The 16,914-nt window shown below is 43.7% G+C and overlaps 1 protein-coding gene across 2 annotated transcripts in view; it reads right to left on the bottom strand.

The window, feature by feature from the left end:
- The window catches only part of WFS1 (wolframin ER transmembrane glycoprotein), a 55,498-nt gene extending 39,717 nt beyond the window's left edge, over positions 1-15,781 (bottom strand). The window contains exons 1-2 of one of the 2 annotated variants that reach the window (XM_036764518.1): positions 15,448-15,781; positions 6,782-6,994 (exon numbers count right to left, since the gene is read on the bottom strand). In XM_036764518.1, coding sequence (XP_036620413.1) covers positions 6,782-6,989 — 208 coding nt within the window. In that variant the 5' untranslated portion in view covers positions 6,990-6,994; positions 15,448-15,781. The remainder of the gene's footprint in view (positions 1-6,781; positions 6,995-15,447) is intronic. The other variant, XM_036764519.1, reaches the window with a different exon arrangement.
- Between the last annotated feature and the right edge of the window lie 1,133 nt (positions 15,782-16,914).

Raw genomic sequence — 16,914 nt, 5'->3', positions numbered from 1 at the left:
GACTTGTTGGAGGCACGAAACGAACAACTCACGTGTGTGGCACTTTGACCCAGGGCAAATCTGGCATGTGGTCTTGGTTCACCAGTTTATTGCTGGTACAAGGTCACAGATGTCTTTACTTCTGTTTGGTCAATTAATAAAATGGAGTCTAGCACATGTCTTCCTGCCTGCCCCATAGGCACAGTAAGGAAACAAATAAGTATATATTTTTAAAATACATGTGTGCATATATGTGTGTGTATGTGTGTATCTATCTATCCATTTATCTATTATTTAGATTTCTCATAATATATTTCTTGTGTGTATACATCTATACATATACACACATATGAAAAATATGAAAATTATATATGCATCATATATATATATATGTATAAACTATCTACATCTATCTTTCTATAAATATGGAGGCAGCTAAGTGGCTCAGTGGATCCAGCATTGGGCCTGAAGACAGGAAGACCTGAGCTCTTATCTCCCAAGTAGAAGGTTAATAAGCAACTTAGAAGAGACTATTTACTTAGGAATTAAGAGAAGAATGTTTATGTAGTTTGTTCCAAGGAAGTCAAAATTCCTGGTGGATGGAAGGGGGTGTGTGAGTCACCCAGATCCTGAAGGTTCTAAACCAGGAGGAAACGAAGGGCCTCATGCTGTCAAAGATGCCATGGAAATGCTAAGCTGGAGGTCATAAGTAACTGGACTCGTCAGAGATGTAGTATTACAACAGGAGGAAACAAGGCTTTTGGAGGCCAGAGTTCTCCACAAAACAGCCTTGGTGACAGGTGTAGATAATGGCTGTCAGCTTGCTCAGCATCACCGTCATGTACGCACTGATGAATGAACTGCAAAGGGATTGACTGGATGCCTTGGAAAGGACGCTGCAAATAAAATGGGAAGGCAGAAGAGATATACACCCATGTTCCTGTCTTAGGAAATTTATAAATGGGATGAAAGGGAAATTTCATATTCCCCCCTATTTAAAGCATCACTTTAGGACTTCGATCTAACTAGCTCATATTTTTCTTTATTTTTATTTTTTTTTTGGTGGTGGGGGTGGGGGGCGCGGTTAATGATTTTGGTTTGTGCTCCCTGCCCAGATGACTATTTTTATTGCATTATGGTTTGGAAAGCTGTGTTTACTATTTCTGTCTTTTTACATTTATTTGCAATTATCTCTGCTCCCTAATACCATACATGATTAATTTTTGTAAAAATTCCACATGGTGCTAAGAAATAGGCAACATGTAGTTTGAAAGCCAGAGTTTGCTGAGAAAAATACAGGCCCATTTCCCATTCCTTTACAAAATGATAGGAAAATGTACAGAAGGTAGGGAAAGACCAAGGATGTGAATATATAAGGCTGACCACAGTACAATGAAAGACTTCCTTCCACAAGCCACAGAGGAAACTAGTCTTATTACTTCACACTTAAAACAGAAGAGAGATGTTCCCTTGGCAATGGTTTGCTTTCACTGGATTCCTCTTGAGATCAGGGTGTCAGGCATTGGTTAGGAGGAGTTTTATTATCAGAAGGAGACAGAATAGAGAAAAATTTTGAACCTAAAATCTCTTGCATCTATGTCCTTCTTTGACTACTGGGAGACTCTGGAGGTACTGTGACTTTCCTCCAAGCCTCTGCTTGCTCTGTTCCCTACAGTTCCATTGCTATTCTCATCCTTCCATATACCCATTCCACCAGTTGAATTTCTCTTATCCTTCAACAAACAGGCAAGGTGCTCTTTAAAGCCTCCAAATCCTCTTCCCTGAATATCCTCCTGAGCTCCAGATGTCCCTGTCCAAGGACCATCAAGCAATCTGCCCCAGGATTTCCTGCTGGCACTGAAAAATTGTCCCAAATCATCCTTCTTATCTTTCCCCCTGAACCTGCTTCTGACTCCCCTCTTTCTGTCAGTGACTTCAGGATTCACCCAGTCTCTGAGGTCCATACCTTTGGAATTGCTTCGGACACTAACTCTACCTCCCATCTGATGTCTTAGCCAGTCTTTGCTTCCCCCTCCACAACATTTTTCTTCTCCTTCCCCTCCTCGCTCTTCCTGCTGTTGCCACCCCGGTACAGGTGCTCATTACGTCACTTCTCTGGATGTCTTCAAGAGCGTCCTAACAGGCCTTCCCGCCTCCACCCCATGCTGGCACCCCACCGCTGCCAGGAGAATCTCTAATACAAAAGAGTGGCCGTGTTACTTCTCTGCTCAATCCCTTTTCATGGCTCCCTATTAGGGTGCTGGACTTGGGGTCAGAAAGACCTGAGTTCAAACCCTGCCTCAGACACTTATTAGCTGTGTGACCCTGGGCAAATCACTTGTCAGTCTCAGTTTCCTCATTTGTACAATGGGGATAAAGTGTTTTGCAAAGCTTAGGGTATTGCACAAATGTTAGCAATCCTTATCATTACCAAATAAAATTTCAACTCCTTTTCCTGACATACAAAGGCTCCTTATAGTCAAGCAGGAAGCTGAGGTCCAGAGTGGAGAAAGGGACCTACTTGATTTCAATTTAACAGCCAATTAACAAACATTATTAGGTGCTCATTATTTGCTGGGGGGGAAGAAAGGGAGGGGGAAGGTAGAGGGAAAGAAAGAGAGAAAGAAAGAGAGAGAAAGGAAGGAAGAAAGGAAGGAGGGAAGAGGAGAAGGAAAGAGGGAGCGGAAAAAGTGAAAAGAAACAATTCCTACTCTGAAGGAGTTTATATTTCATCTAAAGTAAGTTCTATGAAGGCAGACATTGTAATAAGAGCTCTCACTTTAAGATTTAGAAAGCACTCTCCATCTTGCAAGTATTATTAAACTATTTGATAAGAGAGGAGAAAAGTGACAATCAGAAAGTAAGTTACAGCTGGTTGGTACTGAAGCAATGATTTTAAGTGTCTTGTATCTTCAAGTCCAACACTCTTTGCCCTCTGTCCCTCTCATCCCCCTTCCCCCATTTCTCTGCCTCTCTCCATATCTCTCTGTCCCTTTCCACCTCTCTCTCTCTCTTTGTCCCCACCCCCACTCCTTCTCTCCCTTTCCTTTCCTTCCTCACACACCTACACAGGGTATGTACAATATTTACAAAGTACAATAGTGTTTTTAAAATCAAGTTTAAAGGATTAATTACCGGTGTATTACACACAATAAAGTCATATTATTAGATACACTTTGTTGGGCAGTTGTGGCAGCACCGTCAAGGGGACCAACTGTGATGTGGTGAACCCGGAATTGCCCAACATAATGCCTAACCATAATCATGTGGCTTATTAACCATAAATTAAACGTGAATTAATATTATACCCACCACCATGAATTTCAAGTCAGCTGTGTTTTATTTATTGGTCATCATCTACAATCAGTCTACCCTGGTCATCTGACAGAAAAAGGGTGGGGAAGGGAAAGGAGCTATGAATTTAAGAGGAAAAGATCTGAGTTCAAATTGTAGCCCTGATATTTAATTACCTGTGTAAACCTGTATAACAAGTCAATTAACCTCTCTGACTTTGTTTTTGTCATTTATAAAATGAAAGGATTGGTCTGGATGAGCTCCAAGGTCTCTCATCCTAATTTCTTTGACTCTCCACCAAATGACCTCTCTCATCCAGTTGGGCTAACTTGCTTACCATGTTCAAAACTATGTTTCTCCAAGGCTCATTTCTAATCTTCGGTAATGCCTTCCTATCCCTTCCCTGAAACTGAAATAAAAAATTCATTGAGAATTGCTGGCCTAATAATGGGCCTTGGAAGGCATCCAGTGTACTCTTTTCTTCAGGGCAGAAATCCTTATTAAGGACTCTGCCATGAGGTCTTCTCTAAGGAAGGAGAAAGGTGTAAGATATTTGCCAAGGTTCCTTCGGACCCTTGAATCCCACAATCCTCTGGTCTTGATCATAGTACACTGCTAAATATTAAGAGGAGGAGGATTTGTTTATGTAACTATAACAATGATGACTGGCTACAGGACTAAGTGTGAGGGCATAACTGAACTCAATTGGCCAATGCTTGCTTGTATCATTTTGATCTCACTCAATAAGAGGTCACCATGACCAGAGGCTTGGCATCAAAGGATATGGCTTCCTCCTACCAAAATAAAAAAGAAAAGGTTCTTTTCCACATCACAATCCTGAGACAACAGCTCATGAAAACCAGATGATTAAAAAAACAAGATATGACAGAGAGGAGAGTGGCCAAAGATCAATCTGATAATCCCCTTCCATGAAAATGAAAATTTGAATTCATCCCAAAGGCAAAGAAACCATCTTTGGCAAGACTTTCGTGCTACAACCTCAGCATTTCTTCTTACAGCTAGTGGGTCCAAACAAGGGGGAATTAACATGACCCTACTTTTGCAGGATGCTTGCACAACTTTTTTCATTAATCAGTAAGTATGGTTGAAGTGCCTATCATGTTCCAGGTGCTACGGATACAAGTACAAAGATTAAAACAATCCTTCCTGGTAAGAAGCTTACATTCTAATCTAATGAGGGAGACAACAAGTATATACAAAAATACAGGCAATGTGAATATAAAATGAATAAATACCAACATAAACTGAGTAGTTTAGTATGAGGTAGCTCAGGAGGTAGTGGTGGATGGTGGGGAGGGTGAGGAAAGGCTTCATGAAGAAGATAAGGACTTAACTGCATCAAGAAGGAAGAAAAGGACCCTATGAGGCAGAGGGAAAGACAGAAGGCATTCCAGGCATGTTGTTTGTCCTTTGTTCTCCAAGAGGACCATGACATCAGGAAGGTGATGCCATGACATGAAAGTGAATTGGATTTAAGTGACGAAGGGCTGTGCAAAGTCACCAGATTCACTTTATCCTCTGAAGCCATCTGGGTCCAATGGCAAAGATATAGATCAGGACAACTGGAGATGTCCTCCAGGCATGGAAGGTAAATTAGGACATGGATAGGAGATGAAGTCATCTTCTTGAGTTCAAATCCAGCTTCAGATATGTAGTAGCTGTGTGACCCTGGGCAAGTCACTTAACCTGTTTGCTTCAGTTTCCTCATCTGTAAAATGAGCTGGAGAAGGAAATGGCAAACCACTCAAGTATCTTTGCCTAGAAAACCCAAAATAGGGTCCCGAAGACTTCGAAGTGACTTAAAAAAGATGTATGATGTTAAGAACAGAGAGAAGTCTAGCTGGCATGCAGAGTGTGGAAAGGGGAGTTATGTCTAACAAGATAGGCAAATTAGGTTGGTGTCAGACTGTGTAAAACTTTAAAACACAAATATAGGACTTTATATTTTATTCTAGAGGCAAAAAGGAAGCCACTAGAGTCAGTAAAGAAGGGAAGTCCCATGGTCAATTCCGCATTTCAGGAAAATCATTTTGGCAACAGTGTATAGGAGAGCCTGGAGTGGTGAGAGGAGGTGAGGCAGAAACACCACAGTCACAGGCTGTTGGAAGACTCTAGGAAATAGGTAAAGAATGAGGAATTGATGCTGTGTGAGTGGAAAGCAGTTGGATGTGAGAGCTGTTTTCACATTGTCTCAGTCTAGCCTCACAATAATACAGAGAGATCACAGAATTTAGACCTTCAGGATTTAACCGTGTGACCAAGGGCAGGCCCCTTAACTTCTAAGCCTCAGCTTCTGGATAAAACAGAACAAGGAGATCTGCCGTACCTACTTCCCAAAACCGTGAGGCTCAGATGAAATCACGTCTGAGGCATTTTTCAAGCCTCAAAGTTTCACAGAACTGTTGGTTATTGCTGTCATTCCTATTTAATCCACCCTCAGGTAAAAGGGGAAATGTTTTGCCCTAAGGTTGCCCAGCTGGCAGGGTTAGGTGGGATTCAGACCTGGGTGCTCAGACTCCAAATTCAGCATGCTTTCCATTTTTACAGATCATACCCACGCCTCAGAAATCTTAAGGCCATACAATGCTCCCTTCTTAACTTCTACCAATATTCAGAGTGTCCCAAAAGTCTCAGTGCAATTTTAAGCTTTAATAGCTTAGACTCAGTAGCTGGGAGGAAGACAGACTAGAGTGGAGAAGAGATTTTAGGCAGGAAAACCAACCAGAAGGTGAGATGAGGAGGGTCTCTCTATATCAGGGTGGCCGGTGGCTGCGTGATTAGAAAGAAGAGGAGATACATACAGAATACAGACATGACAAGACTGGACAGCAGACTGGAAATGTGAGGGGAGCACAAGTGAGCGGTAGGGGATGACAATGAGTGGCCTGCCTTGGTGACAAGGAGGATGGCAAGCTGTTAAAACTGCACTAAGGCTTTTGAGACAACCTGTACATATCACAATTATTCTTCAATAGGACAGCAGACTCTACGTGTAGGGCAGCAGGATCTGATGGGTCTATACCCTAAAAATCATCTTCATTCATACCAAGCCAGCCTGCCACAGTCCTTGAACTTAACCCCTCAAAGGGTTACTCCTCAGGATTAAAAAGTTAGGTTTTCTAGGGGGTCAAAGTTCACATTATAAAGGTAAATTATCTTGGTGGCTTTGTAAGAACGCTCATTGAATATGGCAGCAGGAGACCTGAGTCCAAATACTGACTGCTATTTGCCACCTTCGTGACCTGAGACAAATCACTATCCCTCTCTGAGTCTCAGTTTCCCCATATGTAAGATCAGGATATTGTATACAATGATTTCTAAAGTCCTCTCAGTTGCAAACCCAGTGACACTGGCATGGGCTAATTTATCAAATTAGTCAGTTATCATCCTACAATGCAGAGAGAAGGGTTCAAAGTTAGAAGGGAAGATTTCAGAGTAAGGGAGCAAACTTAAGACAAAACAAAAATCAGCTTAGTAGTTTTCTTACCATTTTTCTCTCCTCTCTCCTGGTTAGTGGGATGCCTAGCAGCTGGAGCAGCCGGGGTTGATGAGGACAGGCTGTCTCCTGACAGAGGTCCGGGCCTCTGATCTTTAGCCTCTTCTCTTGGCTCTGAAGAAGCAGCTGCATTGAGCTGGGACCTCCCATGTTGTGGCTGGAGGTGAGATGGACTCGGTGGAGACGGGTCTGGCTCCATGCTACCTGAAACAGACAAACAAGAGTCTAAGTGAGACAAAACCACCGTCCCCCAACTCTCTTACTCTATTTGGAGTTTTTCTCCCTTCTTAAAAAAGTCCATATACACATATTATATCCATGACAATCAAAGTAACTCATTTATAAAACAGAAAAAAGCTGAATTTGAGATCACAGAACCTCAGATTAAGCCAAGGAGCCAACAAGGCATTTACTATGTGCCATGCACTGTGTTACGTGCTGGGGATACATAGAAAGGCAAAACCATTCTTCGACCAAGGATCTCACATTCTAATAGAAACAAACAACCAACTGTACACAGACAAGATATACACCATATAAATGGGTGGTCATCTCAGAGGGAAGACACTAGCAATGGGAAGGGGATTAGAAAAGGCTTCTTGCAGAAGGTGGGATTTGAGCTGAATCTTGAAGGAAGCTAGGAGGTGGAAGGGAGCAGGGAGAATATTGGAGGGAAGCGGGCCAGACTATAAAAAGGCATGCATTCTCCAGATGGAAATGCATGCCAGAAGGCCAGTGTTGCTAGACTGTCAAATACATGAAGAGAGGTAAAGTGTAAAGAGACTGGAAAGGTAGGAATGGGCCAGGTTGTGAAGGACTTTAAAAGCCAAAGAGGGGATTTTATATTTAATTAGGGAGTCACTGGAGGTTATTGAGGTGGGGAGGGGTGACATGTTCACATCTATGCTTTAGGAAGAGCACTTTGGTCACTCAGGATCATAGACCTCAGTAGAGCTGGAAGGCACCTCCAACATCGTCTAGTTCAACTGCCTCATTTTATAATGAAGAAAACAGGCTCAGAGAGGTTGAATGACTTGTCTTTGGTTACACAGGTAAGTGTTGGGGTGGGGGTAGGGTCTCCAGTTGTCCTGACCTATGTCTTGCCACTAGACCCAAATGGTTCCAGAGGAGAAAGTGAGGCTGATGACTTTGCACAGTCCTGCCTCACTTAAATCCAATTCACTTGCATGTCATGGCATCACCTCCCCGATGTCACGGTTCTCTTTGAGGAATGAAGGACAAACAGCAACAAGCATCAGCACCAAGAATCATAGTGAGGTCCTCTCGGTCTAAATTCAGCACTCTTTATATCACACCTTGATACAAGGTCACACAGAAGGCAAGAACTAGAGACAGGATTGGACTCTAGCTCCTCTGGTTCTACGTCTATGGCACATTCTTCCACTCTACCACATTGCCACAATGGAGTTAACCCGTTGTCTTTCCACCACAATATATAACCTTGAAAATTGTCCTCAATTCCCTGTTTTCCATAGGAGTCTCTGTGATTTCCAATAGAAATCACCTCCCATCCAAATTTACCCCCTTTTATGAGACTACCATGCAAATAAGTTCACTTAATCTTAGAAAATACTACTCCTACCAACAACAACAACAGTGGAAAATTACTCCTATGTACACCATGATATATTTTTTAAAGGGACCATATGGAATGTAGGCCCTGGAGGCCAGACTTGGACGCTGAGGGAAGAAGCTATTCGCAACCTTTAAATGGATTCAAGTCCTGGAAGAATGTCAGCCACATGCAGAAGCAACTTCTACAGAAATCAATGTGAAACTATATTTACTAACCAAATAATTTCAGAAAACACGCACCCAGCTGTTTCGAAGATAAAAATAAGCATGGCAGTGGTGTACTGTCACTGCCTACCCAGGCAAAGACAACTGGTTGCGTTCAATAAAAATTGACCATGGATAGTATGGTTCCACATGAAATCAGAAGACTTGGGTTCTAGTCCTCTACTCTTAATTTGTGAACTTGTATAATTTACTTCCTCTCTCTTTTATAAATTAGAAAGGTTAGCATAGTGTCATGGGTACAAGATCAGCCTTAGAGGCAGAAAGACCTGTGTTCAAATCTGTAACTCTAAGGCAAACCACCTTACATCAGTGTCCCAGCCAACTCCAAGGCCATGGGGGTGTGTAAATTCCTTGGGAATGAGCCAGGAACTGACCCCCCAAGTCCTCTGTTTCTGAAGCCAATCTTTCCACCCAAACACACTGTCTCTTGGGGATGGGAGATTGGTTGTGTCAACATGAAGGGAGGAGACAGTGTTTCAAGTACCAGGAACAGTTCAATATCTAATCTGACTAGAATGTGAGCTATTAGTACAAATTTAAACTGTACATGGCATTCAGGAGAAACAGCTCAAAAACTATTTTTCTAAAAAGGCAGAAATGATCATCCGAATGGTAATTTCACAAATAAAGACAAAAACTGAGGTTTTTAAGTGCCCTGAGAAGCGAGCACTCCCTGAATATATGCCCCATGAAGGCTGGGACTACAGTTTATCAATCTTTGTATCTCCCTTGATACATAACACTATGCACTGCACATAGGACGTTTCCTATACATTTTGTTTTATGGATTTAAAAACACAGAGAACGGGTTCATAGGCTTTACTAGACTGCCCTAAAGAGAAATCCATAACAAAAGGTTAAGAATCTGTGCACTAGATGACTTCTCTAGTCCCTTTCAGCTTTAAAATACCACAATCTTAACTACTTACCAATAGAATCTTCCTAGTACCATGGGCATCTAGGTGGTGCATAGAGCACCCAGCCTGGAGTCAGAAAGACTCATCTTCCTAAGTTCAAATCCTGCCTTGGACACTTACTAGCTCCTGTGCGACCCTGTTTGCCTCAGTTTCCTCATCTGTAAGATGAGCTGCAGAAGGAAATGGCAAACCTCTCTGGTACCTTTGCAAGAAAATCCCAAATGGGGTCACAATGACTTGGATATGACCAAACAACAACAGTACCATGCTCCCTAATGCGGGCTGATTATATCAGACCCTTCACTCAAGGAAGGTAGAGGGAATCAAATCGCACACAGTAACAGCTAGAGAGTGACTAATGAACATCCATGACCATAATCTTTGATTCCAAAGGAATCCTAATAACTCCTGTATTTATTCTTATCTGACCTATCCACATCCAAAGATGGCTTGGGTTTGCTCATGCTTTGTATTCCTCAATATAAAACCCCACATCTGTGGGGAAATCTGAGAATCCCCCATGCCCATGTGTGCTTCAAAGGTCAAAAGAAGGACTCAGGATCACTACAACGCAGGAGTGTCCACAAGCTTGTGGTTAGTGAGCATGTTCACACAGACACACAGGATTTTAAAAGACAGAAAAATGGCTGTTTCCCCAAATCTCCAAACCTGACTAATATACTACCCTACTCAAAAAACCACACATGGTCCTTTAATGACTAATGCCTAAAATGTGAACTCCTTAGTCCTCCCTGTAATCTGGCTCTAATCTATTTTTCCAACCTTATTTACTGTTCATTTCCTTTAACACACTCTACCTAAATTGGCAAATCTACACCATTCTGGCATGGTTAAGAAATTTGGTTCGATTTGATCCAATTCTCATATTTTACAGATAAGGAAACTGAGTCCTAGAGAGGGGATGCAACTTATCTAACATGTGAAGGATGAGTCAGAGATAGGAGAGAACAATGATGGTACAAACACAAGCATCACCAGCATCATCATCATCATTATTTCTGCAACACTTACTCTGTGTCGGGCACTATGCTAAGAACTTTGCAAATATTGTCTTATTTGATTCTCACAACAACCATGGGAGGTAGGCACTATTATAATCTTCATTTTACAGATAAGGAAAATGAGGCAAAAAGAGGTTAAGTGAGTTGCCCGAAACAACAAACTCAGAAAAAAAGTGTGTCTGTGTTAACCCTGAACTAGAATGCATTACCAGGGCCTTCCTATTCTCTGTTTTATTTATATTTTTATTTCACATCAAACTTAGTGCATTGACTTAAATACCGTGGCATAGACTTACGATTTTGATTTTTTAAAAATTAAATCGTTGAGTCATTGTGACATAGAGGAAAGAACAAAGGACTTGGAGTGTGAGTAGAGAAAAATACCACATACCCTTAAGTGTGTTACAAGGTACAACATGATAAGACAAAGAAGAAATCCAGCCCATTTCCTCTAGGAAAATCTAGGGGACTAGGAAAGTAGAGGTCATAGCACCCATGTTAAACCTTGAAAGAAATAAGGAAGGTGAACTGGAGTCAGAGGGCCCAGGTTCAAATCCTGCCTCTGACATTGACCATCTGTATGACCCTTGGCAAGTCACTTTCCCTGGGCCAAAGCTTCCTCCTCTGTGAAAAGACAGGGTTGGACTACATGATTTCTAACATTCCTTCCAATTCTAGAATTTCATCTAAGAACAGAGAATGCAATCCCAACATGGAGACGGCTAGGTGGCAGAGTATATAGTGTTCTAGATTCAGAGTCAAGAAGACGTGAATTTGAATCCCACAACAAACATTCACTAGGTGTATGATCTTGAGCAAGTCACTTAAACTCTCAAACTGAGCTTCCTTATCTATAAGATGGAGATAATAACACCTACATTTTAGGGTTATTGTGAGGACCAAGAAAGATCTGTAGTGGAGTCCTTTCAGTGGTGTCTGACTCTTCATGCCCCTATTTGGGGTTCTCTTGAAAAAGATACTGGAGTGGTTTACCATTTCCTTCTCCAGCTCATTTTTACAGATGAGGAAACTGAGGCAAACAGGGTTAAGTAACTTGCCCAGTCACACAGTTATGAGTGCCTGAGACCAGATTTGAACTCAGAAAGATGAGTCTTTCTACTCCAAGCCTAGGGTCCTACCCACTGAGCCTCCTAGTCCCTAGCCGCCCTCAAGAGAGATATCATCTGGAAAAAAAAAGCTTTGCAAACTTTATTAATATTATTATTGTTTATTGCTATCATCATCTGATTCAGGAATGTGAATTCAGGAGGAGTAGGAAACTGGGTTCAATGAATAGACATTTGTTAAGCACCAACTATGTGCCAGGTACTATGCTAAGTGCAGGGGACACATAAAAAGGCAAGAGGCAGTCCCTGCCCTCAAGGAGCCTACAGTCTAACAGGGGTGAATGGACACCCCCTTTCCTGGCCAGCTTGATTTTTATTTAAGGTCCAGTTTGTGGCTAATGTCCTTGTGTCTAGCTTGTCTTAAATGGGGAAGAGGAACAACAACCACAATAAATGAGTGAGGCTAACTACAGGTTCTGGGGTGTGGGCAATTAATGCATTCCTGAACCTAATCTAGCAAGAGAGGAAGCTGAGTATTTGGGGCAGCTGTGATTTGGCCCGTGCTGGTATCCTTTCTACCAATGCACATCCTTTTCTCCCCCATCCTGTCTTAACAGATGGACCTGAGATGCCACAGAAATCCTGGCGGAAGACATCCTTAACTTGAGGTCCAGCTAGTGAGAAGTCTCTGCAGCTTCACCAGGCTAGGCCCTGGAGGACAGAAATACTGTCTGTAACCAGGCTGGTACTAGTGAGAGAGGCAAAGAGGTGAAAGTCTTTCCCAGGAAACCAACAGGCATACTGTGATGTCATCTGAACATCAAAAATAACATACCCCGGGATACTATGGAAATTGACACATTCTCAAAGATTACCTCTAGGATTTTATGTCTCTCCTTCCCTAGGGAGATAATATCCTGTAATATATGATATAATATAATGTAATTAATGTAATTAATATAATATAAATATAATATATATAACATAATTTATAACATACCCAAGATATAATAATGTATCTTGGTATATAACAATTGATGTCATGCTGTCATCAGTTTCTCTGCGTTAGGACATAGGGAGCACTCACTGACCAATGCGCTGTGTAGTGGTCAAGGGAAAAAAGGCTTCATTTTGAAGAACCCCTGTGAGAGCCTATTTTGTACATTCAGAGGGTCCTTCCAAGGAACAGGACACCGTACTTGTGCTCTGATCTCTGACTTGTTTCTCTATAAGAAAAGGTTACAATGTCCTTGGTGGATCCGAGTTGCTTATTTTTGCCCTCAAGTATGAAGAGCTTAGGCAGGGGACAGGGTAGGACAGTTAAACCAAATGGAAGTCACTCACAGGGAACCAAAAATGAGACCCTTGGAATTCAAGAACAGGAAAGAGCTTTCAAGATCATTGACTCCTATCCCCTCATTTTACAGAGGAGGAAGCTATCTACCCTAGTTTGGTAAAAGTACATGAAATAAGGAAGAGGTGGTGTGGAAGAAGGGGGAAAAATGAAACGAAACAAAAGAAAACACTGACTTGCAGTCAGAGGACCTGACTGCAAAACCTGCCTCTGCTATTTAGTAACTCTGTGGACTTGAGCGAGGTACTTAATCTCTCAGGGCCTCGGTTTTTTCCTCTGTAAAGTCTATGATCCTATGAATCACAGGTATAGACCAAAAGAGAGCATGCATTGATAAATAGGGATTTTCTGATCACAGAAACATACATTTAGAGCTAGGAGGGATTGTAGGAATCATCTAGGAAACTGAGGCCCAGGGAAATGAAATGATTGGTCCAAGGTAACCTAGGCAGCCAGTGGCAGAGATGGGATATGAAAGCACGTGCTTTGAGTCCCATAGCAGGGCTTCCCACTGCATAATGATGCCCTCTCACTCCCCTTCCCCCACCAAAGCAGAAGCTTTATCATGGAAAAAGTCAACCCAATGAAACCCTAAACCATCACTGACAAAGCAGGAATAGAATCAAGCAATACTTGGGCATGTTTTCTGTTCTGAGCCCTAATACGTTAGTTTGGGCAGGAAAGCAACAGAAAATAGTTTAGCGTCTGCTCAAAAAAACACTCAGAAAAATCTGAGACAAAGACAGAGCAGGGAGAAAGTCCTGGTAACACTACGTTCATTAGGTTGAATTTAAAATGCTGGAGGAGGGGATACCTTAAAAGAAAGGAGACTGGAGAGAAAATACAGTATAACCTCCTCAATTACTGTTTATAGGATTCAGAAGTAGTTAAGTTCTAGACCACTGGGTATAATTCTCTTGTTTTACAGTTAGGGAAACTGAGGGTGTCTCTATTACTCTCCATTCTGGGAAATTCAGCATCAATTCAATTGAATAAACTTTTCTTTTTAAAGCACCTACTATTGTGCCAGGCACTTTGCTAAGTGCTGGGGATGCAAAAAGAGGCAAAAGACAGATCCTGCCCTTATGGAGCTTACAATCTAATGGGTCAGACGCATGCAAAACAAAAATATACAAAGCAAGGTATACACAGGATAAAAAGGATATAATTAACAAAGGGAAGGCCCTGGAATTAATTTGAGAACTTTGTGATCTGCAGGCAAACACACTGGCACTGTTTACATCAAGCCTGGCCCCCTTCCCAGCGAAGTTCCCAGGAACTTAGAGTTGGAAGTGACCTTGAAGACCACTTTGTATCTTTAGGACCAAGCACAGTGCCTGGCACTTAATAGGTGCTTAATGGATGCTTGTTGAATTGCAGAGGTGTTGCCAAGGATGTTTGGGAAGGGGCAGGGAGAGGATGAACCTACCCAGAATGGTTCTTTTGGGTACCCCAGGGTCCCGCTCCTATGATTTCCAGTCTCCAAAATGCAACTAACAACAGCAACCAGTTTTCTAGCTTTCTGTTTTCCACTCTTCCTTTACTAAGGCCACCATTACTTACAGGACAAGTAGCAAAGCAGCCACCCCCTCCTGCCACTCCCTCGGGTAGTTAAACGGGTCATGGATCAAATGGCTGAGAGGAGAGGTATGTATGGTCGAAAGCCCTTCAACTTGGTCCGCAAGAACCTGTTCTAAATTTTAAGGCTAACCCATAGCCCTTACTTACATCCTTACATCGGGACAGAAATAGAAGGATGGAGAATCTCTCTCCCCCTCCCCCTCTCCAACACAAGAGAGACCTTAAGGGAGTACAGCTTAGAGCAGCTCCGACAGTTCGGAGGCTGTTTTAGAGAAGGGGTGCACAGACCCGGGAGAGATTCCTGCTCTCCCTCCCTCTTTGCCCCCCTCCCCGACTGAAAGCCATGCATACCTCCGGCATAGACACAAACCAGAAGCAGTCTTCGGACTTGCCCGCTTAGAAAATGCCCTTAGTGGGAGGGAGTCACAGACAGATGCAATTCCCAAACCCGGACCTGACAGCCAAAGAGTGACTTAGGCATCTTTGGCAACGCCTCTGCAAAACGGAGGGGTTCAATTCAACAAGCATCTATTAAGCACCTATTAAGTGCCAGGCTTGGTCCTAAAAATACAAAGTGATCTTTAAGGTCACTTCTAGCTTTAATGCTATGATGCCGGAAAGGGGGCCGGGCTTGATGTAAACTGTGCCGGTGTGGCTGCCCGCAGATCACAATCACCTCTCTCAGCCTCAGTTTACTCATCTGTAAAGTGGGGCCAAACATAAATCCACCGCTTATCTCACGGGGCTACTGAGAGGCAAGAGCTTTGTAGTCCTGAAAGCGCTACAGAAGTAGAAGTAATTGGTGCCAAAGTGTAAGGGGACTAGCCCCTCCAAGTGCTTCCAACGAGGTGCCCTCCACGATTATTACCTTCTCTCCCCGCGGGACGAAACTTACCCAGGCCAGCGGGAGGAGTCAGCCTCCCAGGGAAGCCCGGCTCTCCCGCGAGGTTTGGCTCGGGAGCCTGAGCTGTGCTTGCTTGCGCCCGGCCGCACGCAGCCGCGGCCCGAGCCGGCGGGAGCAGCAGCAGGAGCAGCAGCAGCAGCAGCAGCCGGAACCCGGAGCGCGACTGAACGCAGACTGGCCGGCGAACAGCCTAGAGGCACAATCTACCCCGGCGCTCTGGAGACCCCGCCCCGCCCCGCCCTGCCTCAACGTTCCATTCAGAGCCGGCTTTCCGAACGCTGCAACAGAGCGCCGCGTGCCGAGAGGCCCGATCCGGCCGTCCGTCAGGTTACGCCCCGCCCCCCCCCCCCCCGCAGCCTCCACCACTCAGCGGCCTGGGAGCCAGATTGCTCAGGAAGCTCGAGTCAGCGTTGGGCAAAAGTTTCTGATTCGCCGACCACGGGCTTCCCTTGTGGCTCCTCCTTCCGCGCTGCTTCAGAGGCTCGGGTTGGTTGAGAGCTGGAGCCAGAGGGGACCCTAGAGATCGTCTTGTCTGCCCCATCCTTTTACAGAGGCCCAGAGGGCGAGCGGGTGGTGGAGTCCAGGTGTGCCACCAGGAACCTTGTTCAGCCCCATGAAAGTCTCCGGGTTCCGTTTTCCTCTTCTGTAAAATAGAGGGTTTGACCAGCTGACCACTAAGATCCCTTGCTAATGCAACTTGCTCTTAGATTCTGAATTCAACCTAACAAGTTAATTAACCTCGGGAATAGAGTAAGGCTTCCTAATAGCCACAGAGTACTGTTGTATTCCCTGCAAATATGCCTCTAAATCCTATGCTTTTCTGTGAGTTTCTCCTGCTCCCTCTTATTAAACTTCTGAAAAGTACATAATCCTAATCAGTATGGCTGTGCAATGTCCCCCTTCTTCAGACACAGCAGGTCTGTGGCAGCAGCTCTGGAACTCTGGAGTTCTGTACCTAATGCTCCGTTTAGCGCTCGCTCTGTCTCTGTCTCTGTCTCTGTCTCTGTCTCTGTCTCTGTCTCTGTCTCTCTCTCTCTCTCTCTCTCTCTCTCTGTCTCTGTTTCTCTCTCTCTCTCTCTCTCTCTCTCTCTCTGTCTCTGTTTCTCTCTCTCTCTCTCTCTCTCTCTGCCATTGTTCTGTTCTGTCCTCTCCTTTCCTTTTTCCTCTTTACTTCCTCATAAGTCACTCCATCCCTTCCTCCTCACTCCCACTTCACCCTCTCATCCCTTCCTCTTCACATTCTTTCTTCCCCACCCCATCATCCTTTCCATCTCTGCCTCCCCGTTCCTTCCTCACCCTCCCTGTCATTTTCTCTTCAGCACCCCCTCCTCACTGTCTCCTTCCTTATCACCTCTCCCCTTTCGTCCCTGGTGATTAAGGAAAACAAAGTTCTGCAGTATTTTGGTCCTGCCACTAGAGAACTGAGATTGCAGCAAAAGCTGCTGGTCCGTTAGCCTC

Source organism: Trichosurus vulpecula, chromosome 6 (assembly GCF_011100635.1).
Source record: "Trichosurus vulpecula isolate mTriVul1 chromosome 6, mTriVul1.pri, whole genome shotgun sequence".
NCBI classification, from domain to species: Eukaryota; Metazoa; Chordata; class Mammalia; order Diprotodontia; family Phalangeridae; genus Trichosurus; species Trichosurus vulpecula.
Note: the sequence above shows the minus strand (reverse complement) of the source record. Positions and strands in the feature narration are given on the sequence as shown.